At 43.0% G+C, this 25,296-nt stretch overlaps 7 protein-coding genes across 7 annotated transcripts; 2 read left to right on the top strand and 5 right to left on the bottom strand.

The window, feature by feature from the left end:
- Positions 1–229: 229 nt before the first annotated feature.
- Positions 230–1,438, top strand: EAE97_007489 (uncharacterized protein; the record flags this gene model as incomplete). The annotated part of the gene is made up of 1 exon (XM_038878004.1): positions 230–1,438. One exon carries the CDS (start codon positions 230–232, stop codon positions 1,436–1,438), a length of 1,209 nt encoding a protein of 402 aa, XP_038731489.1.
- A 524-nt stretch (positions 1,439–1,962) lies between these two features.
- Positions 1,963–5,866, top strand: EAE97_007488 (uncharacterized protein; the record flags this gene model as incomplete). Its single annotated transcript, XM_038878003.1, has 4 exons — positions 1,963–2,412; positions 2,471–2,636; positions 2,686–5,093; positions 5,147–5,866. The coding sequence occupies 4 exons, from the start codon at positions 1,963–1,965 to the stop codon at positions 5,864–5,866; spliced, it is 3,744 nt and encodes a 1,247-aa protein (XP_038731488.1).
- Positions 5,867–7,603: 1,737 nt separating this feature from the next.
- On the bottom strand, positions 7,604–9,217 carry EAE97_007487 (uncharacterized protein; the record flags this gene model as incomplete). Its single annotated transcript, XM_038878002.1, has 2 exons — positions 8,504–9,217; positions 7,604–8,437 (listed from the first exon to the last, which is right to left on the bottom strand). Exons 1-2 carry the CDS (start codon positions 9,029–9,031, stop codon positions 7,604–7,606), a joined length of 1,362 nt encoding a protein of 453 aa, XP_038731487.1. The 5' UTR covers positions 9,032–9,217.
- Positions 9,218–10,621: 1,404 nt separating this feature from the next.
- On the bottom strand, positions 10,622–13,731 carry EAE97_007486 (uncharacterized protein; the record flags this gene model as incomplete). Its single annotated transcript, XM_038878001.1, has 9 exons — positions 10,622–11,344; positions 11,397–11,751; positions 11,805–12,532; positions 12,585–12,910; positions 12,960–13,169; positions 13,220–13,407; positions 13,455–13,558; positions 13,611–13,642; positions 13,707–13,731. 9 exons carry the CDS (start codon positions 13,729–13,731, stop codon positions 10,622–10,624), a joined length of 2,691 nt encoding a protein of 896 aa, XP_038731486.1.
- A 2,653-nt stretch (positions 13,732–16,384) lies between these two features.
- Positions 16,385–18,157, bottom strand: EAE97_007485 (uncharacterized protein; the record flags this gene model as incomplete). The annotated part of the gene is made up of 2 exons (XM_038878000.1): positions 16,385–17,639; positions 17,691–18,157. The coding sequence occupies 2 exons, from the start codon at positions 18,155–18,157 to the stop codon at positions 16,385–16,387; spliced, it is 1,722 nt and encodes a 573-aa protein (XP_038731485.1).
- Positions 18,158–18,997: 840 nt separating this feature from the next.
- EAE97_007484 (uncharacterized protein) lies at positions 18,998–20,343 on the bottom strand (the record flags this gene model as incomplete). The annotated part of the gene is made up of 3 exons (XM_038877999.1): positions 18,998–19,165; positions 19,224–19,879; positions 19,947–20,343. The coding sequence occupies 3 exons, from the start codon at positions 20,341–20,343 to the stop codon at positions 18,998–19,000; spliced, it is 1,221 nt and encodes a 406-aa protein (XP_038731484.1).
- A 1,299-nt stretch (positions 20,344–21,642) lies between these two features.
- EAE97_007483 (uncharacterized protein) lies at positions 21,643–23,732 on the bottom strand (the record flags this gene model as incomplete). Its single annotated transcript, XM_038877998.1, has 3 exons — positions 21,643–21,658; positions 21,717–23,382; positions 23,432–23,732. 3 exons carry the CDS (start codon positions 23,730–23,732, stop codon positions 21,643–21,645), a joined length of 1,983 nt encoding a protein of 660 aa, XP_038731483.1.
- Positions 23,733–25,296: the final 1,564 nt, after the last annotated feature.

The raw sequence follows: 25,296 nt of genomic DNA, 5'->3' as shown, positions 1-25,296 counted from the left end.
GTGACAAAAATGATTGCGTCATGAACATTATATTATGCTTTTACAAGAAATTGGACTCAAATGAAAGGAAACAGACGCAGCTCCGGCCTATATAGCCCAAAACAATTCCTGGACCTTTACGTTGTATGCATCGAACTGAATTTTGCCCTGGGAACCTATGAACTCGTTCGGACACTTTCGAATTCTCCTTTCAAGATCAACACACATTCGCATTCGGCATAACCTCACCATGCCAGCGGACCCTGACTTTGTCCAGCCAACCTCTGGACACATCCGCCATGCCATCAAAGCTCAGCTTCCAAGTCGAAAAAAGCGGCGGATCGTAACTCCAGGATCGATCGAAAGCACAGAGTTCGACGAGCCTGTCTCTAGTTCTTACGACTGTCCGTCAGACAGCAGCGACTTCGATGATAAGCGACTGTCTAAACGTCCCAAGAGATCCAACCAGGCGCGAGCTTCTAGGTCTGCGATCATCACCCAGCAAGCGCAGGTTGTCTTGATGAGCGAGGATTCTAAGAGACTCTCTGCAACTGTACCTGCCACTAGCAAAACCCCCCAAAAATCAAAATACGACTACTCAAGTAATGCATTGTCTCCTTTCCCGAATTGGCCAGCTCCAACCCCAGAGATGGTTGAAATGGTGTTTCGCCTGCTGGAGGATAAGCACGGCAAGATCGAGATCTCACAATCCAAGCCTTCGTTAGGTCTTCGTATTGAAGGCTGCAACCAGGACGAGCCGGCATTGATTGATGCAGTTATCAGAGCGCGGCTCAGCGCTGGTACTAACGATATGAATGCATCTCGCGCTTTTATGAGCATTCTCACAACGTTTGGGAGACTTAAGCCTGGAACTGGCCCCGGCATTGTCGACTGGGAGGCCGTTCGACTTGCTCCCTTGGAAAAACTCTATGAAGCCATCAAGACTGGAGGAATGGGGAACGTCAAGAGTCGTAGCTGCAAGGCTATCCTTGACATGGTTTATGAAGAGAATGTCATCAGGCGCCAAAGGGGAGAAGTTCCCACCAACTCAAGAGGCATAGATTTGCTTTCTTTGGAGCACATGCGAAGTCTTTCGAAAGATGAAGCATTCGATAAATTCATTACGTTTCCAGGGGTGGGACCGAAGACTGCAGCCTGCATTATTTCAATCTGCATGCAGCACAATGCCTTCGCCGTGGATACACACGTGTACCGGATTTGTACGTGGCTAGGTTGGGTACCCCCTGGGACCAGTAGGGATGGTATGTTTGCACATCTCGAGACCAAAATTCCTGATCACCTGAAATTTGACCTTCACTACTTGATGATTCGACATGGACGGTTCTGCGGGAGGTGCCAGGCAAATACTTCATCGACAGGGAAGAAATGGAAAGAAATTGACTGCCCTTTGGAAGGCTTGGTGAAGCGGACAGGAGGCAGGAGAGAGAAGCAGAAGTAGATATTGTTTATGTGTGCTTTGAGAGGATTACATGCCACTAGTTATTCCATCTCCCATGTGTAATAGAGACCTCCGTAGCTTATTCATGCTTACCAAATAAATCATTCAATGACCACTCTTTCTTGAATAATTTTCCTCATGCCTTTCCACCTTTCGGTGTTCCTTGTCGTGCATAGGAAGCTTTTTTAAGATGGCCTAAGAGAGGAGTGGCCAGAAAGTGGGGTACTCGTCTAGGTATGTGCTTAATTTCGCGGTTTGTCGCGCTAATTCGCGTTGCGCGTCTTCTACCTGTTACTTTCACTTTGAGCAGCCATTAGTCAATTATTTTAAATAATTCATCCTTCAATTGTTTGATATCAAGAATTCTAACAAGTTTATCTTTGCACTTTCCCTTCAGTCCGTACATCCATTGGTGGGCCAGAATTACTTTTTGCAATACATAATTCATAACACCAAATCCTTCTCAACTCACATCCTTTTTGGTCGACTTTCCATAGATTTTAGTCTGACGCATTTTATCCAATATGGTGAGGAATACAGACAATGAGACAACCCCAGCTCGCCTTCCTCCGACCTTGAAGAAACAAAACTCGAGCATAGGATCGAACAAGAGCCAAGCATCGATCCTCGGATTCTTTTCGAAGAAACCTGCCACTACTCCTACCCCGAAAACTTCCACAGGCTCACCTAGCGGTATTTTACAACCCAATGGCTCTGCCAATAGTGCAAATTCGACACCGAAACCCAGTAGCACCGTGAAGAGACCCCAGTTTAAGAAACCCGTCCAGAAGAGCATAACTCCGGTTCCAAGCAGTGACAACATTGAACCAGATAGCTCACAAGAGAATGAAAATGGCGGTATTCCAACTGAGGCGGATGGTTGCTCATCGTTGCCCCCGGCGACTGCTAAAAGTGTTGCGGAGCAAATTGTGGATATCAATGGTTTAGCTTTAACAAGCAGTCCTTCAAGAAAGGCAAGCGCTTCCTTTCTGCAGATGCAAGTCCTCTCAAGCTAACACCCTTGTTCACTAGGCTGCTAGGAAGGTAGTCAGCTATGCCGAATCAGACGACGACGATGATGAAGACGTAACTCCGAGGACTACACAACGAAGAAAGGGAAAGAAGCCAATGATTGAAAGCGATGATGATGACGAGGATACGTTTGTTGGTGACTTGGATGGCGCTGATGAAGATGATGGTCAGTCTGTCAAAATTAGATCTTGTCAGCAGTAACTTACGAACAACAGATGAAATGGATGATTTCGTTGTCGACGACGATTCTGATGATCCAAGCAAATCTTCCAAAAAGAGAAAGCGTCCAACATCCACGGCATCATCTCGAAAGCGATCCAACAACTTGCCACCCCATTCCTCTGTCGATGAAGATGAGGATATGCAAATACCAGAAATTTCGACTGCTCAACAATGGAAGTACGATCCAGATAATATTCAACCCCGACAGGCCAAGTCGTCGAGTATTTCGAGAACCCCCAATTCTAGCGGGAAAAAATTCAAAGAGAAGGCATCCAAAACCGACCCAAATCAAAGATATGAGTGGCTAGCGAATGAACGTGATATTGACCGCAATCCTCCTGGTCATCCTGATTATGATCCTCGTACTCTATTTATTCCGCCAATGGCGTTCAATAACTTCACACCCTTTGAGGCGCAATACTGGAAAGTAAAGCAAAAGTGCTGGGACACCATCCTTTTCTTCAAGAAGGGTAAGTTTTACGAATTATACGAAAGAGATGCTACTATTGGACATCAAATATTCGATTTGAAACTCACAGATCGTGTTAATATGTCAATGGTCGGTGTACCAGAAATGTCGTTACAGCATTGGGCAAACCAATTTCTTGCCAAAGGCTACAAAGTCGCTGTTGGTGATCAGAAGGAGTCGGCTTTGGCAAAAGAGATGCGCGAACGAGAAGATAGTACAGGTCCTTCTAGCAAAGGCAAGAAAGCAGATAAGATCATTCATCGAGAGCTATCTTATATTCTTACTGCTGGTACCTTGGTTGAGGGTAGTATGTTACAAGGTGATTCGGCAACATATTGTGTGGCTATAAAAGAGTCCACCACAAATGATGACTTGCCAGCATTTGGTATATCATTTGTCGATACATCAACAGGTCAATTCTTCCTTACCGAGTTTACTGATGATGTAGATCTCACCAAATTTGAGACCTTTGTCGCCCAAACCCGCCCTCAAGAGTTATTACTTGAAAAATCTTGTGTTTCGACCAAGGTGCTCCGTATATTGAAAAACAATACTGGCCCAACAACCATTTGGAATTACTTGAAACCAGAAAAGGAATTTTTGAGCGCCGACAAATCCCGCCGAGAGCTAGATTACGGTGGCTACTTCACTTCAGCAGATGGTGGAAAAGAAACATGGCCTGAGGAGCTTGAAAAGGCTAGAGACAAGGATTTGTTAATATCCGCCTTTGGAGCTCTTTTTCAATACTTGAAATTCCTTCAGCTTGAGAAACCTCTGCTTACACAAGGCAACTTCGCCTGGTATAATCCTATCCAAAAGGGTACAACTCTTGTACTTGATGGTCAGACTCTTATCAATCTCGAGATCTTCTCTAACACATTCGATGGGAACTCTGATGGTACTCTCTACACACTCCTCGATCGTTGCACTACACCTTTTGGAAAGCGTTTGTTTCGACAATGGGTGTCGCACCCTCTTTCCGATATCAAGAGGATCAACGAACGTCTTGATGCTGTGGATTTGCTTAATAAAGATGATGAATTAAGTCGTTCATTCAAGTCTTCAACATCTTCGATGCCTGATCTAGAACGTTTGATTTCTCGTATACACGCTGGATCATGCAGACCTGAAGATTTCGTAAAAGTATTGGAGGGGTTTGAACAAATAGAGTATATTCAAAAAGACATCTTAGGCAAATACAGTAGTGGCGATGGCATTTTCAATCGTTTGGTAGCGTCAATACCTGATCTTGCTGAGCCACTGCAATGGTGGAAGAATGCATTTGACCGAAAAAAGGCAAAAGAACACAAAATTCTCGTTCCGGAAAGGGGAGTCGAAGAAGATTTCGATGCGAGTCAAGATCGTATTGAAGAAATCAATCAAGAGCTGGCGTCATTGTTGAAGAAATACCAAAAGAAGTTCGATTCGAAGAAGGTGGAGTTAAGGAGCATTGGCAAAGAAATCCATCAATTGCAAGTACCAGTTTCTATCAAGGTACCAAAAGATTGGAAGGTGACGTCTGCTGCATCTGGTTTCAAGCGTTACTACTTCCCAGAGCTTACCAATATAATCCGAGACCTCCAAGAGACTCAAGAAACGCATGGTCAAATTGTCAAGGAAGTGGCAAGCAGATTCTATGCACATTTCGACGAGGATTATAAAACATGGCTTCAAGCTGTGAAAGTTGTGGCTCAGCTTGATTGCCTTGTCAGTCTTGCTGCTGCATCTTCAGCTTTGGGTACTACGTCTTGTAGACCCGAATTTGTCGATTCCGAACGAAGCGTAGTTGAGTTTGAAGAGCTTAGACACCCTTGCGTTCTACCAAACGTTACGGACTTCATTCCCAATGATGTTCAGCTTGGTGGTAAATCGCCTAATATCAATCTACTCACTGGTGCTAATGCGGCCGGAAAATCCACAATACTTCGGATGGTATGTCTCTTATTTCTTTGCATAACATAAGCCTGCTAACAATCAAATTATAGACATGCGTCGCAGTAATCATGGCCCAACTAGGTTGTTACGTACCTGCTAAATCTGCAACTCTTACACCCGTCGACCGTATCATGTCCCGTCTAGGCGCTAATGACAATATCTTCGCCGCCCAATCCACTTTCTTTGTCGAACTTTCAGAAACCAAGAAAATCCTTTCTGAAGCTACACCCCGCTCCCTCGTTATTCTCGATGAACTCGGACGTGGCACTAGTAGCTACGACGGAGTGTCAGTCGCCCAAGCAGTTCTGCACCACGTCGCATCTCATATCGGATGTATCGGATTCTTCGCCACACATTACCACTCTCTAGCCCTTGAATTTGATTCTCATCCAGAAGTCATCAATAAACGTATGGCAATTGAAGTCGACAATGAATCGAGAAGCGTTCTGTTTTTGTATAAATTAGAAAAAGGTGTTGCCGAAGGTAGTTTCGGTATGCATTGTGCCAGCATGTGTGGGATCCCGCGGAAAGTGGTTGATAGAGCAGAAGTGGCGGCGAGAGAATGGGAATTCACTAGTAGGCTTGGAGAAAGTTTGGAGAGGGCTAGGGGGGAGAAGGGTACTTATTTGCCATTGGGTGTTTTGAGCGACGTGGCTTGGTGTTTGAGGGAGGCTGGGGCGAAGGGGAAGGGCCCAGAGGCTGAAGACGAAGAGAGTGGAATCAGTGATAGAGGTCTGGATTGTCTTTTGAGAGCAATCGAAGCTATGTGAAAACAGCTCATGCAACATAGATACCTAATGGTGTGCGATCTTTAGCAGAAGACAGATAAGAAGGAGAGTCGTTTGCGTGCAGTTTAATTGCCCACGAAGTGCTCATGGTAATTAATGGCAGGCAGAAATACTAGCATGGCAAAATGTAGACTCAAAATAGACGGATAGTGTAGCCGTTGATCGGAATGAATGCGCAGCTTGAAAGGGGATGCATATTGTATGTACAGTCGATGATTGATTATGAAGATACCTAGCTAGTCGTTGAGCAAGATTGTTGTAGCTGTTACTTACTATTTGATTTAACCACACCTGAGTTTCATTTTCTTTTCTGAGAATTCATCTTCAATTGGGAGACTATCAAGAAATGTGAAAGCGAAATGAGCTAGTATAGATATGTGATATCACAGTGTTTCTCTGCTCATAGTTATAGATCTATATAGGTATTTGCATCCCGTGCTCTACTCTACTCTACACTTCGATGCATATCTTCTGAATGTATATACATTACATGCTTCTGTAGCCATCTAGGTAAAAAAGAATAAAAAAAGCACAAAATCGATGTGTGTCAAAGTAAACAGCACTTAATATCCCTAACATGTATACCAAATGCATCACATCTCCTGATTCCAATACCAGTGATGCAGATTACTTTTTATCAGTCCGAGAGCGAGACGATGAGTAAACTTGCGAGTGAGAGTTGCATATAAGCTTTAGAGAAGTAGAGAAATAGAGAAACACATCCACTACTCACTCTACCACAGTAATACAATCTCGATCTTCACTCGCAGCATGAAAGGAAAGAGATCTTTCTCTCCATAACATTTTATATGCCTAGTAGTCTCTCTTATACTGAACAATGTCGCAGTGAAATAAATAATCATAGGGCTTTTTATCAGTTTCTCCTTCTGCAGATGTACAGTACAGTTCCTGTGATTGTGATTATGATGACGATTACCTAGGTATATTCGGATAGAATGTAACGAGACATCTAGATGAAATCAGTAGACCATCAGTTCACAGAACAGAAGTCTTTTCCTTGATATCCAATGAACTACCAACACCATTCCATATCTACCTACATAACCCAGTCAGTAGTTGTAAATCTATCGGTTAAAATTCCCATTCCCATTTTCAATTTCGTTTTCGTTTCGGTTAGGAATCTCCTCCCCCCCTCGAAGCCTTAAGTCCTACTGTCCACTCACTGACTCACTATCTTCTCACCATCTCAAGTCGAAAAGAAAACTCTGACTCAGACCTCGAGCTTTATATTTCCAATTTCCAGAGAATGTAAAGATTTTTCTGAAAAGAACAGGATACAATCAATCAATCGATCACTTTTAAAAGCAACAACAATAATAACAATAACAACAACGATCAATCCGCTATCATTAAACCAATAAATACAAGATGTGCAATCTACGTCTAGTCTACGCTTATTCCCCTACGATAACCAATCTATACGGTAGTGATAGTGATATTTAGATTCAGCCGATAGAAAAAAAGTGCATAATAAATAAATTCATTTTCATTTTACTAAACTAACTATCATTCATGTATATCTTCGCTGCAGAGACTCACAATTTCTCAAATCAGAGTACTAGCCAAGTGAAAAAAAGAAGCGAGACTTCATATCTCGTATTAAGGGTATCCATAGTATCCATCTTATCATATCGTATCATATTATCATCAGCATCAATCCCTCGTCCGTCAACTCATCCCATAAAATTTCAACCTCCATTACTTCCTCTCCTTCTCGCTTTTTCGACTCCTACTGCTCTCTTCCTTCCTAATCTCCTTCTCCCTCTGTCTGGCATCTCTCCTCGCTTTATACCCATCCCCATCACCCTCCCTCCTCGAGCTCTCCCGACTCAACTCCCTACTCCCTCCCTCACCCGGCGTAAGACCCTCCCCCTCCGCAAGCACCCTCCCATCCTTCGCCAACCTAACCTCCTTCCCTCTCTTATAACAATACCAAAACACAAACAACAACACAAAAAGTGCCAAACTGAGCAGCACATTTGTCCCCATAAAAGCCGGCCAGCGCAATTTCAACGCATTGACAATCGCCTTGAGCATACCGACTACTGCGCCTGGTTTCGTAACCAGATCTTTGAGCGAAGAAGGCGTCAGGAAAGATTTCGCCGCAGCGCCCATCCCGCCAGTTTGCGCCGCGCTCGCGGCATTCGCAACACTATGTGCTTGAGCTTCTGTAGCGACAGCTAGGAGTTCAGGAGCGAGAGTGGTGGTGACTTTTTGCGGGAGTTGCGTGATAAGTTTTTGGAGGAAGGAGGGGAGAGAATCGTAGGATTTGGAGAGGGTTCCTTGGGAATCTTCGAGTAGATGAACGAGGTCATCATAGGCGGTTGGAACACCATTTATGAGATCTTTGAGAATAAAGGTGAATTTTTGAACAAGGACTGTGGAATCGGGGGAAAGAGAAAATGCGCGGTTATTGGAAGCGGTTAGAGAGAGATCGTCAAGGACTCGAGATAGATCGTCTTGTTCTCGTTGAGCTTCTGTGTCGGAGATGTTGGGATCTGGTTGAAGACCTGTGGCTTTGGCGTCCTTTTCCTGGAAAGAAAATATTAGTTGTTGGTTGATGAAATAGAGGAGAATTAGATGGTTGGAATAACATACCTTTTTGCCTCTATGCAAGAAACTTAATCTCTTCCACTTCTTTGCCACTTTCTCGATATTATCATCAATCTTCTCGCCTCCCTCACCCATCTTTTCCTTTCCTTTTCCTTGAGCTTGAGTTTCATTCTCTCTTTCAACCCCCTCTTCATCCTCATCCTCCCTCAAAATCATCTGCAACTCATTATCCCTCCACTCTCCTGCTTCATCGCCCATTGTTATTCCCTCATCTCCCCTCTCACTAGGTCTAGCTGGTAACGTAGGTTTTCTCTGTGGAAGCGGAGGTGGAGTTCCCTCTGCACTTATGAATCTATGCAAGAAATATTCATCCTCCTCGTTGAGAATCGGACTTGCGCCTCCTCTTCCTAAATCCGCAGATGGACTTTTAACTGTATTTAAATGACGTGGCTTTGAAGAAGTTGTCGGGGAAGTTGGGTTTGGTGATGCTAGAGGAGTGTTGGAATTGGAAACTCGATCTTTCTTGTCGGCATTATGCTTCTTGACCTTTTTGTAGGTGAAATATTCTAGCATGATTGCGATTCAATTATTCTTATTTCGTTTTCTTGATGTATTAGGTATTGGTTTTCTTTTGTCTTCTTTGATTCGAAGATATGGATATATGAGTGTATGAAGAAAAGTTTTCCAAAAAGACAGGAAGTGAAGATATCAAATATAAACTCAAAACATGGTCACAATCAAGGTCATATCTCCCTTGTGCAACTCGCCATACCAAACTTCAATCCAGCTCCAGAAATTCGACCCCAGCCACACGTCATATCCAGCAGGGATATGTTTGAAACCCTGCCCTGCTTCGCGCCCAAGCGATGGTTTTCTTCTCCATCAACGTATCACATGCTTTCAATTCGCTGTCAATGGTGAGAGCCGACACAAGCCACCTAGGCATCCCCTCCAAATTCAAGCCACATGTAGCATAGCCACATTTGTACAGCGTAGTATCGTCCCAACACAACGATCTTTTCTTCGAGAGAAAAAGTTCTATTACCCAACATCCCAACTAAAGTGAAAATCAGAAAAAGAAAGGAGAAACCAGAATATCATAGAAACATAGAAGAAGCATAGGTAGTAGAAACGCTCGGGATCGAATTCCAAAGCGCCAGATTGGTGGTTCAAGCCCACCCGTTTACAGAGTATATAGAATTACAAGATTCTTAATTACCCCACATTTCACAACTCCTTCCTCCAAAACACCTCAAAACCCAAACCAACAAACACACTGTTAAAACCGCCATCGACAAAACAACCCTTCACCACCAGAAAAAGAAATTGAATAAAAATTCAAAAAATGAGTTACTCACTCCCTCGGGTGGGCTCGAACCACCAACCTCTCGATCACGTGACTTGTTACAAGTAACAGTCGAACGCGCTAGCCAATTGCGCCACGAGGGATTATTATTTGTTGGAGAATGAGTACAATTTTGAAAATATACACAGCATCTTGGTTTACTCCCCACGAGAATACCAGCACAATCTTTATATCTCAGCATTTATTATTTCTTTCAATCTTTCCTCCACAATTGCTCTTAAATAGTCAGTCCCTTTTCAGATGTGCAACAAAAATCAAGCGTGGTAGCCACGATCACGTGTTTCAACATCATTGACTTGATTGTTCCGTACTTTTTGATGAGTACTGTTAATCAATTGGATTTTGTAGATGAATATGAAGATGATGTTGAACATTCTATTTAACTATTTATTTATTCAATTATTCCTACATCATCTTGTTTGTTTTGTCTTCTGTGAAATATTAGGTAGGTTAGATAAGAGGTACACTCATTTATTTCTATCCATATCATCAATCTTTTATTAACTTACTCTTTCCTTTCTCTTTACAAATTCCCCTTCACCTCGAACATCTAGTATTGATATTCTAGCACTTATCGTGATGATCTTTTGCTATGCTCAAGAAGGATAAAATCGGTATTCAAACGTCGTAGTAATAAATGGTATGATAAATATGCAACCCCCAACCATCCACCTTCGCCCTCTGCCCCCCCCCCCCCCCCCTAATGCCCGTATATACAACCTTTCGACTTGATCAGACTCCTCGACTAACATTTAAATTTTACGATTCCACTGTACATCTCCCAACCTCACACATCATCACCTATGACCGCTCCATCCCCCTAATTCACCTTCCTCCCCACCATTCTCACCATGTCTCCACACCCCTCCTTCATTTTCACCCACGCACCCCATCGCTGCACCAACCCCATTCAAATTAACATTCGATCCATCCACATAAGGCCACGGACTAATCATCGGGAAAAACCAACTCCCATCTTGCGGAAGTAAAGTTTCTTCTTCTTGACATACCAGATCTTGCGGACTGGCATGTGGATTGCTCAACGTATTTGTATATGTTTCCGAGTGATGTGAACTTATATTTTGTTGATGCTGATGTTGATGTTGATCTGAAGATGAAAAGTAGTATCCGGTGGCGGGATGGGACGTATGTGTGTAAGATTGTGAAGGGTAAGATTGGGATTGGGATTGAAGTCGAGGATCTATAGGTGAATCATGGTAATCCGAAGAATTGACATGTTGTTGCTGCTGGTCGAGGTCGGGAAGATTGGTAATGTGTTGTAGATGAGGACTTGATTCATAAAATGGAGGAGAGTGTTGGGGAATTTGTGCCGCTTGCTGTATAATGTAGTTTTGCTGTATAGATGAAGGAATGTGTTCTGGTATATAATTCGTCGAGTTGGATTCGAATGATTCTATACGTGTTGGAATATTGGACGGTGGTGGTTGTGCTGAAGAACAAGGAGAAGCTTGAATATTTGCCGAATTTGCAGGCGATGTCGGAGATCGTGGATCTTGAATCTAAAAACCATATTAGCTCCAGAACCATTTCAAAATCAGATCCCATCCATACCTCAGAGACTGTCTTGCGACTTTCTAACTCCTCTGTCCTGTAATCTTCATCATCCGATTCATCACTTTCCGTATTCGGTTCCTCAGTAATACTGGATTTAGCTCGTGATCTCTTAGCATTTTTCGGAGCTCTACGTTGTGCCTTCTTAACATGTTCCATAGCGACACGGTTTATTTCTTGAAAAATCGGTATTGATGGGTGACTCTCCGCTGCACCTTGGTCTTCAAAACTGGACAGAAATGACACTACATCATTCATTAATTGAAGATCAGACTGTACTTGTGGATCAAGAGGATGTTGAAGAATATTTGCAAAAAGGGTAACACATGCTGCAAGTGCATTGTAAATAGACATGCTAAGAATTATGCGTTAGTGTGAGATAGAATCCAGCCATATTTTTACACATACCGTAAAACATTTCCTTCTATGGGATTTGATAATTTTGTACAATCCTCCAATAAATCGATCGTCCTCCTTGCTGCATTGACACATATCGCAGCGCTGGCATAGACTCGTGGATTCAATTTAGAATCGAAATCTTTTTGGGACTTATCGCCATCATCGTCCAAGGAGCCTGGGCCACTATATAATGATGCTCTGTGAATGGTACTGAGACACTGGTAATAACCCCATTGCATACAAACAACTGAGACTATATGATGTTCGTCGCATTTTATAGTGTTACCCGGTCGGACTTCGATTGGAATCGTCTCACACCATTGCTGAAGTTCATCATCCAGTATTCCAACCATTTTCAGTCTCTCCGTTCTGGATTTGGTAAACGATTTTGCAGAGTATAGTCTGTTGTATATTCGACCGTGAAGTAATGATAGAGTTGCATTATGCCGAAATGTAACAAATTTTCCCTCGACGTTCTTCGGATATTGACTTGCAGGTGGTAAGTCAACCCCAATATCTTCATCATGAATCACCGATGGACGACCTTGACGAATCACTATGCCACGTTCAATCATGACAGCAATCCAGAAAACGTTGCATCTCTGCTCTATTTCAGCCTCATCAAGACCGGAATTGGACATGTTGCGATGAAGGCCAATGGTTTGTGCAAGTCGAATCGCTGCTGCAGATACAACAGAAGATGGATATGGGTCTGACAGTGTGTCTAGAATGAATGCCTAATATGAGGTTAGTATGCACTATAATGAATGATGATAGAGAGAGGATTACCAGTCCAGCCATTGCCTGTACAGCTGTGAGAGAAGGTGGTCCAAATTGCAAATCAACAAAAGTACTAGCTGCGTTCCGAAGCCATCTCCACCAAGTCAGGTTTTCTAGTTCTCCATGCCTAGGAGACTTTGCATTTTGAGGTGTTGGAGGTGAATTTCCAGGCAATTCTTCTTTGCGCATGATCGCAGCAAGAGCAAAGCAGATGTTGAGGCATGCGTACCAAGCAGGATCTTCTGAACATTTGACCGGATACTGGCGTGAATAACGTTCCATGAAAGTCTTTCGCTCAAATAGGGGCCACGAGACCATCATTCCATCAAAAATAACTGAGAACACGAGTTACTTTGTGTTTTAAGAAATGAGCAATAAACTTACATTCCAAAATCTTATCTGCAACCTCCTTGGGTGGAAGCGGTTTGTGCTCATCATCAGGCATCGTATGCCATATTGATGAGGATATGGAGTATTGGTTCATTGATGTATAGTTTGTAGAAGCCATGAAATTTGCAAAATCGTTGTTCCCAGTCATTCTAGTGATGAGCTGCAGGCCTTCTGGTGAAAGCATGGAATATCCAGAAGCAGCACCTGATGATGTTTAATAAGAGAATTCATCGGGAAATGTGATCTAGACTTGCCCCTAAAATTTTCACTTCCCGTATTACTTATAGTGAGTGCAGAGAACTTTTCAAACATCCCGGCTTGATCGGTTATCTCCTCTGATGTCTGTCTTTCAAAGCCAGAGGCATCAATACTGAGCCCTGAAGTTGTCATAGCATGCTCCATACGTTTCAGCCTATCTTCTAAGAGAGAGATATGATTACCCCTATAAACTAGTTAGATGTGTTGATTACGATCGGGATCACCTCATACTTCTTTCTCTCTCTCTTTTTCCGCTCCTTGGTAGTGACGGTGCACTCCATCTCTCGTCCATGGCAGCGATTGCATTTCCCTTCCTGGTCCCATTCGCATCTGATCTATTGATAATCAGTAAATTATGGAAAACAAGGCGACTTTGATCATGTATACCTTCATTCGTTTGCATGCATCACATGCAGTTCCTGTGTTCCAATCAGCTGACTTTGCTCGAAGTACGCAATAAATAGATTATTAATGAAGACGAACGGTGTCTGGGTGTTCTACAGTCCATGTCAAATGGAAGCTCCAAGAGCCGCAGATCAACTCTAGGAATCTTTCAAAATCTCAGGTTTAGTCTTGTGTCAGAATGATATTGACCCCTTTCGAATCGGTTGATTTGAAAAGTTTCGAAAAGACCGAGCTAAGAAGGAAAGAATGCCGAAAAATAAAGAATATATGGGTAAATTTGTGGGTAGATGTAGACCCTTTATTGTAATTTCCACTCGAGCTAAGTAAAGGAAGATATCGATGACAGTAGAGAGGTCATGGATGTCATCAAAAGCACTCGGATAGACTTCTTTACCTTATCCGAGCTTCTTCTGATATTCAACGTCTTTCTAGTCACCTCCACTTGAGGCTGAGTAGAGGCTCAATTTGACACCCTCTCGAAGCTTAGAGATGAAGCGGCAGTAGCCCTACTGGCCGGCGAGCTAACATTTAGGGAAAGCAAAATAGATTGGTACAAGGGGGTATATAGAATTGAAGGGCCTTATTGTTGGATATTATACTTTGTACAAAATCGAATTTCACTAACAAGTCTTTTCATCTTGGTTTGAGGATCAAATAAAGTTTTCCCTATCAAATTCCAAATGGGGAACTAAACTAAAAAGCTAACACGTTCCAGTTGCCATAAGCGAACCACTACGTAAATAGGCTGTGGTAGGACGGAATTACTAGGGCCTGTAGATTAATACAGGGGTAGATACTTTATCGAAGGGCTCGGTTCTCTTTTCTTTAATACAATACCTATAGGAATGTGTGTAGGGATTTATTCAAGTTCTTGTGCTCGAGTAAATATATAGATAGATAGTTAAATGGATAGCGTAAGTCTCCGAGGAATTACTCAGGCATCTCAATTCAAGTAATTTTCTGCCAGTTAAGATAATATGTTATGTATGTATATCGAATTTCATGAGCCTGAATATATTCATCGATATCTGTGTGGATATCTCGTTGTACGTGTACCTATTAGCTTGTAGATCGAATATAAAACAGAAAGAAAACTTCATCGGACTTAGCCAAAGAACCACTAGATTACCACCGATGGTGGCGGAACAGAACAACTTAAGGATAAAAATAAAGATCGAGGCTCAGATCATTGACTATATAGGTGCCCAAGGACTTTCTCTACACATAAAGTCTTGGAGATGAATATCACATCGGGAAACGTACCGCTACGCTGAAGAAACCCCACGGCTGGAAACTTTACACCCCGATCCCCCCTTTCACACCCATCAATAGAATCCTGAAACGGGAATTGGGAGCGGAGAACATCCAGATCCTATTCCAAGTACCGGCATGCATTAATAATAATAAGTCTTCCTAAGCTCCCAATCCAGTCCAGTCCAAGACTCCAAAGTCCAAGTTTCAAGGATCGTGCGCAGCCTTGTGGATCTCGAATTCCCGGAACCAGGTGGTCAACATCTCGTACTCGCATCAGGTACTCACCGCGCGCCTTATCTCCCCGGGCTCCCCCCAGACCGCCAACTACGGAGTGATGGTTTCGGCACCGAGGATTGACGATGGATCATAATTGGACTTGATTTTATTGGATTTCCTTTGCTCCTTAGATTGGGTGTACGTACTGCAAACGTGGATAGCCCGGTATTCATCTATAATAATAAATTAAGAGGAAACAACCACGCGCTCCTCACCATGTGGTGTTCCTACTGCCAGCAGCAGTCGTAGACGGAAAAACTAGTGCACTACAAATATATCATATCTCCAAAACTCTTTATCAACTCAAATCATCAGTATTTTTGTATATAAACTATACTGAAACATGAAAAAGCTTACAAATTATTATTTTTCTCTGAATTATCAACTGTTAATATGTTTTCGATTTGTTGTTCAATTTCAAAATCACAGTGTTTTTACAGAAATTTCGATTTTAGCGACTTGGGTGCGCTTAGTTTTTCCGTCCACGGTGAGCATACCAAGCCGGCGAGGAGAGTGCACAGTACAGTGCGCGTTTCGATTTCACTAGTGGTATTCACTCGTGTCACAAAAACCCCTAATATCAAAACATATATACTCGTGCATACTGTCAGAAAGTATGCAGTTTTGTTTATGAGAAAATGTGGCTAGTCCTCTTGTAGTTTATCATCTTGTAGTATATCGTATATGCATCCAGCTCCGGAGTTTGTATACTTTCTGGCAGTACGAGTAATAATTCCACAACAAACTTGTTTATCGTATTCCTATTTCTATCTATTCAGAAGAAGTCTACTCCCTAAGCAGCCATCCACGGACAGAGTAATTATATTAAACTTATCCATCACCCATGCCCGGAGAAGCGACAAAAACGCTTTTGTAACTAGATATAATCAGAGTAACTATAATTAATAAGTTCAATTCCCCTGCTTCTTTGGTAATTCATATCTTGGTATTCATCATATCCATATATTGCCTCATCATTATACCCTCTCCCATTCCCGGACAAAACACATCAGCTCCCTTTGCACACTTACCAACCACCATCTAAAACAAATTATGCCCAGTAAATTATCACTCCTATTTCAGTTACATAGCACCAAGCAAACGCCATTTATGCCCGTGTCCGTGTCCGTGCCTGTTTTCAATCCTGTATCCATAAATAAGAAAATTCCCATTCCACCTTGCACAATATCTCTGGAGCTGCTCACTGCACAAAGTTCCCCATCAACCTACTCATCATCCTGCACCAATTCTTTAATCTCCCCACCTGCATCTCCACCTCCCAGTCCCCCGCCATTTGCCGCCCCTCCGTCGGCGAACTGTAAATCCCTCTTTTTACCCTTCCCACTATCCCCTCCATCTCTAATCCAGAAATCAACTTCGTCAACAATATCATAAAGAATATCCTCTACTATTTGCTCATCGTATCGATCGCTCGCTGCTCTAATTTTGGGTAGAGAGGGTTCATCGTTCACCATATCCACATCATCTTCTGCGCTCGAACCTGGTGGAGGATACCACCATTGAGGACCGAAATTAACTTCTGCTGCACCCCCGCGGAATACTGACACGGCGGGGAAATAACCGAGCATCCCATCATCAAGACCTTCTCTGGCCCCAACTTGAGGTTGTGGTTTCGAGGCGTGTGGGAGGAAGGACAAGAGATCCGTAAATGGTGTTCCGATCAGCTTTCCATTTTTGTACACTTTGATAGATGAGTGCGGAAGAGTGCGGAGAGCTGGCACAGGATGAGTTGGTCCAGGATCTTGACTTGCAGATGCGACACCCCCAGTCGATGATATGACTGGCGATGGGTTCATGAGTTCTTCTAGCTCTTTGCATGTGGAATATTCGATTTGTTCGAAGTAGAGGTGAGTTTTGAATCGAATAGGTACTCGATCTCGTATCATATCTGCTCGTTCCATTCCGCCATCATCTTCATCAGTGAGGTCAACTGCCGGGTTGTAGTTCCCTTCGACGACTTTTCGATGTAATTTTTCGGAAGGCAGATTAATCTCTAGCCCAATAACATCTCCTTCATAAATAGATTCTCCTGCAGGGAAAAAGTCCTTGGGTCGAGACATCCATACTTTTTGTCCAGCTACATCCCGAATACCATAACTATAAGCATCGAATCCAACTGGCGCATCTTGAGCTGCTTCTCTTCTTGCGAAACCCATACGAACATGTCCATGCGACTCTTGCGCTGGCTCTCCTGCTTTAGGCCTTGGCACACCACTTGTGATCTTACACTCCCAATACCAACGACCTTCCCTTATCCCCACATTAGCTTTCGCCATTCTGAAGCCCTTATCTGTTGTAATATGTCTCGCCGATTCATCCATCATCATATGGGGAGCTGAATCTTCAAAACTTAATCGAGCACCAAAAGGTTCCGTTTCGGTTTGTCGATAGTAAAGAATGGAAGGGAAAGCCGGGTCTGCTATGCCACGGGTATATCGGAAGTTCTTCTTGTTATATACGCTACAAACATATAAGCTTAAATGTCTACACAGTATCTGCCGTAAAACTTACTGATCAGTAGTCTCATGAAATTGAATTTCAGTACCATCTGGGGCTGTTTTGGTATGCGAAGGAACGAGAGTCGGTCCACGAGGAGCTTCAAAATCTGGTAGTTTCGGTGGAGGAATCTTGTATCGTAGAGGAGTAACGCAATTGATTGTGGCTTTCTTTCTGTTGGAAGAGCTTGATCTTGGATCTGGGGTAGCTCTTGCACTTCCTTCTGGCGCAAGCGATCCTGCCTTCGATTCTCTCTTCTTCAACGATTCTTTTTTTGCCCTTGATGCTCGTTCACGAATACCACCTGGTGTTTCATCTCCAGTCTTTTGAACTTTGAATTCTGGATTGAGAGGTGATGATACTGCAGGTTGATGATCATCTTCTAAAGCGCGCTTTTGCGCAAATGCTGATACTGGCGGAAGGATTGGTGTATTTGCTGATGATGTAGAGCCTCTCTGTGGCGATTGCCCGTCGACTGACATTTTGTTAGTTTTGCGATTAGAACTATGGTATGGGAAGATAAATAAAAATGAATTATGTTTAAATAGGTAGGAATAAATTGCTGAGTTTGTGAATCTAGAAATCTTGAAGCTACACGGATCTGATTATGCTTGTACCATCAACGCTAAATTTTATACCCCACACCAAAAGCTAAACCCCTGATCCCCTCGAAGGGCCAAGTCAAAAAAGTACAATTCAAAGCAAGCATGCATGCATGCATGTATGTGATGGACGATATAATACCTAGATCAATAACCAAAATAGTTCCCGATTATCTACCAGGCATAGCATTCTCGGAATGTCAACGGCCTGAGGAATAGTTCGATGCTACGTTCGACTGTCAAATTTGAGATTGTATATCGTAGAATGTTGTACGGCACTATATTTATATTATATGCTTCATATGAGGTACTCAAAACGTCAATTGATTGCCAACTCTAAAGTGCTTTGAGGCTTATAAGCCGACTATTAACATCAAGTAGACTGCTTTGCTGTTGCTATTCAGCAAGCTATTGCTCGCCGCCATTGTTGAATATAAAAAATTGATATCCTCGCTTGAAATCCACTCTGACTTCTTGGCTTAGTTGTGACGTTCTCACAACGCTACTATACCATTCTTTCTCGCCAATAGTAGGCCTCTTCGAGAATAAATTTTCATGAAGCCCATATTAGATAACATGAAGTGTAAACCCCTCACAATATCAGCGCATCGAAGTCTCATAACCCGGTGTCAGACAACATAGCCCCAAATCCCCAAGCATGAGCATGAACAGAGCCGGCTGAGAAGCACAGTATCTGGAATGATTGAGATTTTGTGGAACTTATTCTTCTTCGTCATCGCCATCGTCATCACCATCCTCATCCTCATCCTCATCCCAAAACCCCTCCTCATCTTCGCTAAATGGATCCGGGACATATTTGAGCGGCTTGGCATTCTTCAGGATTCTGGTCGACTTTCTTGTTGGAGTGGAAGATAGGTGAGCAAAGACCTTTAAATTTAGTTAAAAGGATGCCCAGGAGAATATACTGTCAGGATCAGGGACTTACCACAGGTGGTGCTACTGGCGTTGTAAGCTTATCATTCAAAAACTTCTCGAAAGCTTTCAATTCTACGTCGGTCAAACTATCGTTGTAGCCACCACCATCGGTGAAGGTCCAGTGCTTCGTAACAATGACCTTTTTAAGGCCATGCAGACTAAGGAGTTTATCGAAACCATTGCTTTTATTGAATTTTTGAACGACGGCGGAAACGGTGGGGTCGTTCTGATACAGATGCTGTGGCTTGCGATTGTACCATGCACGACGACCATCTACACAAGATCCCCACAATACAAGATGCAGAGTGTCGGTTTGTTCGCAAGTGGCAAGCATTGTGAGAATGAGCATATCCTTAGACTGACCAGAACCACTACCAGACCATTCGTATTTGAAATTACGGGCATTCTTAATTAAAGTATCCTTGACTTCTCTGAGGCGTTTTATGCTGCAAGCATTGAGGTCGAAAGTGTTCTTCCACAAGAACTGCATGCACTCTGCATTGATAGAGCGGCAGGAGGCAAGAAGGCCAAGGGCAACACCTGGTAATTTGAAACTGTTGCAGGAGGCATGGCCGGGGTGTAATCCAGTTTTTGAAATCAGTGCATACTCGTAAATTTTGTACCGTAACTCGATAGGGAGCTTCTTGAATCGGAAGACTTTTCCACCTGTAATGAAAACGTTAATTCTGCCCGAGTGAATGGATTGTCTTCGAACGCGAAGTCAAATACATACTTGCGGTAAAGATAGCTCTATCCAGCTTTAATGAAACATCTTTCATCGACTTCTGACTCGCTTTAAAAACCTCGAGGCTTTCCGGAGAGGAAGCCATTCTTGCCTCATTTTCTTCTGAGCAGATATCTTCGAACGCAGCATCATTGAGGTTAACAGCTTCGTATTTGCCATTGCCAAGCTTGCGCATCATCCATAACCCATCTTCGATATCGTTACCCTCCAAAATCACAGTCTTATAAATTCGATCAACCGGATTCGTTACAATAGACTTGGCCGCCTTTGGCTGAGGAGTGATCTTCTCGGCATTGGTGGTATTCTTCTTTTTGGCCGATGCCTTCGATTTCGGCTTTGTGACTCTGTTCGTAACCTTCTTTACAGGGCGAGATGGTGGCTTCATCTTGAACTAGTTCTTGTAAGTGGCATCAGCAACAACTCAGATGACCCCAGCAGTGAGAATATGTTTATCCCAATACATCAACTTGTCTTATTGAGCAGTACATCTCATCAGATGATTGACAACTTTGGGGGGTAAACTGGGAGAACAAAATCCAGCAAAGCAATAACTAGAGTTTTGGCACAAAGATAATTATAAAGATCTGAATAGGGTGATGGGTTTGAAGAAAGGCAACAATACTTACAAGCTTTCCAGGTACCTATGTTTCGAGAGAAGGTGGTTGTAAAAGAGGTAGATGTTGAGTTGCCAAGTGAGTTTTATGAAAGAAAAGGGTCCCGTGGGAAAATTAAATGAATTTAAAAGAAAGGCGACGCGAACTGAATAAAGTTTAACCTGCCTAAAGTTTAGCGCGCTGTAGTGAATTTGTTAAGAAGAAAGCGTGATTGTGAGTCGGTTGCATCTACCCTACCAATTATCAAAGCACTGGTAGGTAGGTAGTAAGTAGGCAATACAAGAGAAGGAAAGAGCATGGCCAATTCACCTGCGTAGATTGATTTTTCCCTTCCCGTAAAACTCACTTCTCCAAAAGGCTGAGAAATGTACTGACGTCCATTCGTTTAATATGACTTGAATGGTCGTTTTAGTTATCAATCCAAAACGAGGAAGGAGGCAAGAGGAAAGAAGAGGTGGGAAGGGCCTCCAATTGACCTTTTTCTATTCAATCTCTGTTGGAAAACGAACGAAAAGATAACCAATCCAGTTCCAAAAGTGGCAATTGATAAAGACAACGTTGATGGTTCCTCACCACAATCCGCTCCTCCTTATTCTCACTTCATCAACCCTCTTCCGGGACCCACTCTTCTCCTAAGACTAAAGTTGACCAGATCTCTCAATATAAAATCGATCGATTCGGAAGTTTTACGAGTAGGTTTGGTACGACAGAGGTAGAGCCTCGTCAGAGGTGGTAGAATGGCAGGAGCGGACATAGGAGGTGGAAGAGCTGGAAGGCATAAATGCGTGTTAAAGATGGGGAGTTGGGACTTTCTTTTTGGAGGGCCTTGTCTCAAATCGGCTGTTTAGTTAACATACTTATGACTGAATTTATTCCTTCGCAAATACCTCAACTCAAGTTATTTAGTAAATCAAAGGTGAACAAAAACAAAGGAATATTCATTTTATTACTACAAACATGAATATATGAGCTTTGATGAAAATATGGGTATACTTTTTGTTTGTAAATTTATAATCATTCTCTTCTTTTCTCCCAGATGCATTACCACATACTCCGCTTTCGTAGTTCATTTAGTATACAAGACCACTATGTCTATATCAGTACAAGACACTTATATCATGATTCATGGAAAACAAAAACTTACACTTGATGAATAGCAGTTGGTCCTTCTTCGTTGAAATCAACTCGTGACAAGAACCCCTTGGATAGGCCCTGATCTACAACAAAAATGACCTTGGCAGCTACCTGAGATCCTAAGAACACGGCCTCTTCATAAGTCTTCCACTCTGGGAAGTATCCTGGGGGAGAGGCGAGTTTAATGCTAGTGGGTGACTGAGAGTGTGATGAATGCTGAGCATTTGCACCACTATTAAACGAAGATATGTTAGGGTTGAGTGCAGGATTAGATGCGGTGGTCGCTGCGAGGAGCAAGGGATTCACTGCGTTGGCCGAGGGTACTGCGTGTGGTGTCGAGGAAAAGGAAGCATTGGGTGTCATGGAACCTGTGCCAGATGGTGTTGGTAGATTAGAAGGGAGTTCACTCATAAACATGGTTGCAGAGCTTGGCGAAATAAGATATCGGCTGTTGAGAATTGCAATGAGCGCATCTTTAAAGCCCCTGACCTTTGATCCTGATCCGCAGATGATCAAAGAATCCCAAGCATCTTGACGTTTGGAGATGTCGTCGACGGAGAGAATAGTCCTGTAGACGGTGTCGGCGATAGCGTCCATATAACTCTCACTTGCTGCTTGGAATCTCTCTAAGCCGATGTCAATGTCTCTTCTCATGCGGTCCGGATGCTCATCTTCCCAAGCTTTCTGTCTGCGTGCTGTCTTTGCTTGCTCACGAGCTACAGCTTCATCTACCGCAACAGCGGCGTCGGTACCTGACGTAGCTTCAGCGGGAGCATCGGTGGCTGTACCGTTAGGAGATGGTACACCTTCATGATTCGCGGCGGTTACTGGCTCGGGTGTCTTTTGGCGTTTTGCATCCGGCTCAGGAAGTGATGACTCGTAGTGGAACGTGGCGCGAGGTCTCTTCGAATTTGGTAACCTCAATGGCTTAGCTGCTGCCGCCTCTGCTGCTTCTTTGTCTTTCTGAGCCTTCTTAGAAGCTTTTCCAGCTTTCTCCTTTTCGATCTTTGCGAGATATTCTTGAGTTTTCCCGCTTGCCACAATACTGGCAACGTCTAAAACACCATCATCTTCGGTAACATCGACACCATTGATGGTATCTTCGTCTCCCACCTCGGTATTTAGTCCTGGTCCGCGTGGTGCTTCTGCAACCTTGACATTCGGTCCAGACGATGGGGCGCCAGTGGAAGCTGCCGCGGCAGGGTTGCTTATAACTTCTACGTTCTCCTCATCACCCGGTAGAGGAGTCCCCAGAGGTAATATTTCGCATATTGCACTCTTCTTCAACTGTTCTGCCATGTCCCTTGTAAAGTCCTTCGATTTGAGTAACTCTTGCAAGCGTAATGTCATAGCCTCTCCACCCGACTGTGGTATATTTCCTCTGCCAGATATTTGGAAGTCCGTAACAGCAGTAATATCAACCTTTTCAAACCCTACATCAATAACTGTGGAGTTTGCGATTCCAAATGCATATGAAGTTGCCAATGCGCTGTCCATAATACAAAGCGCCGGAGTTCTGAACTTTTCAAATATGAATTGAGTGAGGTCTTCATGATTCTTGGCTGTCCATGCAGGTTGCGCGATCAACATTACTGGTGTGTGAAGAGTTGGCGATAATTGATTGTGAACGTGATGTAAAAAAGCGCAAAAGGCTGGAAGATTCTCGATTCGACCCTCTACATTGTATCAGTATGTGCAAGGCCTGCAAAAAACATATCAACAAACCTTTCAATGGCCAGATAGCGCCTTCATCATCCTCAGGGACTTCTTCTAATTCTTCTTCCTCATCTACCTTATCTTCTTTCATTCCACCCATCTCAGTATCGCCGTTTGTTGTAACTGAGGCATCTTTCTTTTTTGGACGAATTTTGTATGGCTCATAGGTTTTTCCATCAGGAGCTAGAAACATGCGAGTGGGAAATCTTCGTTGTGGTGGTGTAAAGGATTCAGGAAGACCTAGTTGAGCAAGAGTTGTTTGTGAGCCAGGCGCAATAATGAGAATGTGCTCATCCTTGAAGGGTGGCATTTTTACGAATAATTGTTGATTATTTCGGATAATATGTGGTCGTAATCCCCGCTGGGTTATTGGTGTGATAAATAATCGTAGTGACTTAGCAGCTGGACTTGACAAAGAATTGAATGCAGGCCAAAGTTTACCTTGTTGATCTAGAATTGAGGTTGATCAGATGGAGACGCGACAAGTTCAATTCAGTGGGTCCGAGCTTCTTACAAGGCTGTTGGTATCTAATCACATGAACTTTGGCGCTAGGTTAATAATAGATTACAAAATCAATGCCAGTCCCATCTCATCAAAACATCACAAAGGGAACCATAACATAAATTATACCTACCATACTCAATATACCATCTATACCATCTATACCATCTCAAGATACTTTATGGATCAAGATACTCACTAATACTGTCTTGTACATATGTGTCTCTCCATGTCCCTACTTTACGGGTCTACATCATCAATGAACACACATTTCTCAGGCCCAAGAATTGAAATTGTGCGTTTACCTACCTATCTAGGTTACTTGATATGCTGGAGGGCTCATACACTGCAGGCATTTGTACCGTTCGTGTCGTATACATCGCACCTTTTCTCATTGCTTTACACACTCTTAGTTTCTTCCCCTCGCCTCTTCTCGCTTCACGCCCTCACGGCATATGCGGAATTAGTGGATCGGGATTGCTAAATATCGGATTCTCATAGGTCCACTCGGTAAGATCTAGACTAGATTCGGCCATGACACATTTCTTCGGAAATCTCAACAGGGGAAAATTCACGAGCAATCATCTGTCTTCGTATGCGTTAAGATATTCTTGTTGCACGTCTAAATTTTGGCCCTTCTCCGAGCTGTCTGAATTTTCAGAGGAGAAAAGACAAGTCCGGAGATTCCATGACACTACGTACTTTTGATCATTTAGGGTGAGACGTGGCAAGATTTGAGCACGAGCTGATCAATCATAAACCTCTCCTTGATATTGTTGCACGTCTAAATTCAGGAAGATTTCCGCGCATTTCACACACGAGTGTTGAGGAAGCATGAGCTTGAGACTATATCTGGATTTGTTGCGTATCTAGATTATGAACAATCTCCGCAAAGTGCGCAAACTTTAGCCGGAGAAGTTTCTGGTGATAATTTCGTGGTTGTATTGCACATCTAGATTTTGAACCATCTCCGGACAGTGCACATAGTCGTCTGAGCCAGACTTGTGATATTTATTTACTCTACGTAGAAGTCAGCCAGAACGGATCGGTCTAATCACCCACTGCATTTCTGATAGCTTTCAGTATTATATATCTTGTTTTCTCTCTTTCTTGACCTCTTCATCTCTCGTTCCACAAGGCTGGTAAAGATTCAAAGTCGTTGACATCAGCTTGTTGATTATACTCCTGTGGCCATCACTTTTGTTTTACTCGTAAGTCGTTCTTCTCTTACCTAACACATTAAAATTGCATCTAAATAAGTGCTAGATGTAAATCTACCATAAGTCTCATCCCATACATTTCCAAATCACTTTCAGATATAATACCATACGTCCTATTGATAGAATTTACTTTCATCAATCTCTATCTTGCT

This window comes from Botrytis byssoidea (assembly GCF_014898295.1).
Source record: "Botrytis byssoidea strain MUCL 94 chromosome Unknown BBYS_014, whole genome shotgun sequence".
Taxonomy (NCBI): domain Eukaryota; kingdom Fungi; phylum Ascomycota; class Leotiomycetes; order Helotiales; family Sclerotiniaceae; genus Botrytis; species Botrytis byssoidea.
Note: the sequence above shows the minus strand (reverse complement) of the source record. Positions and strands in the feature narration are given on the sequence as shown.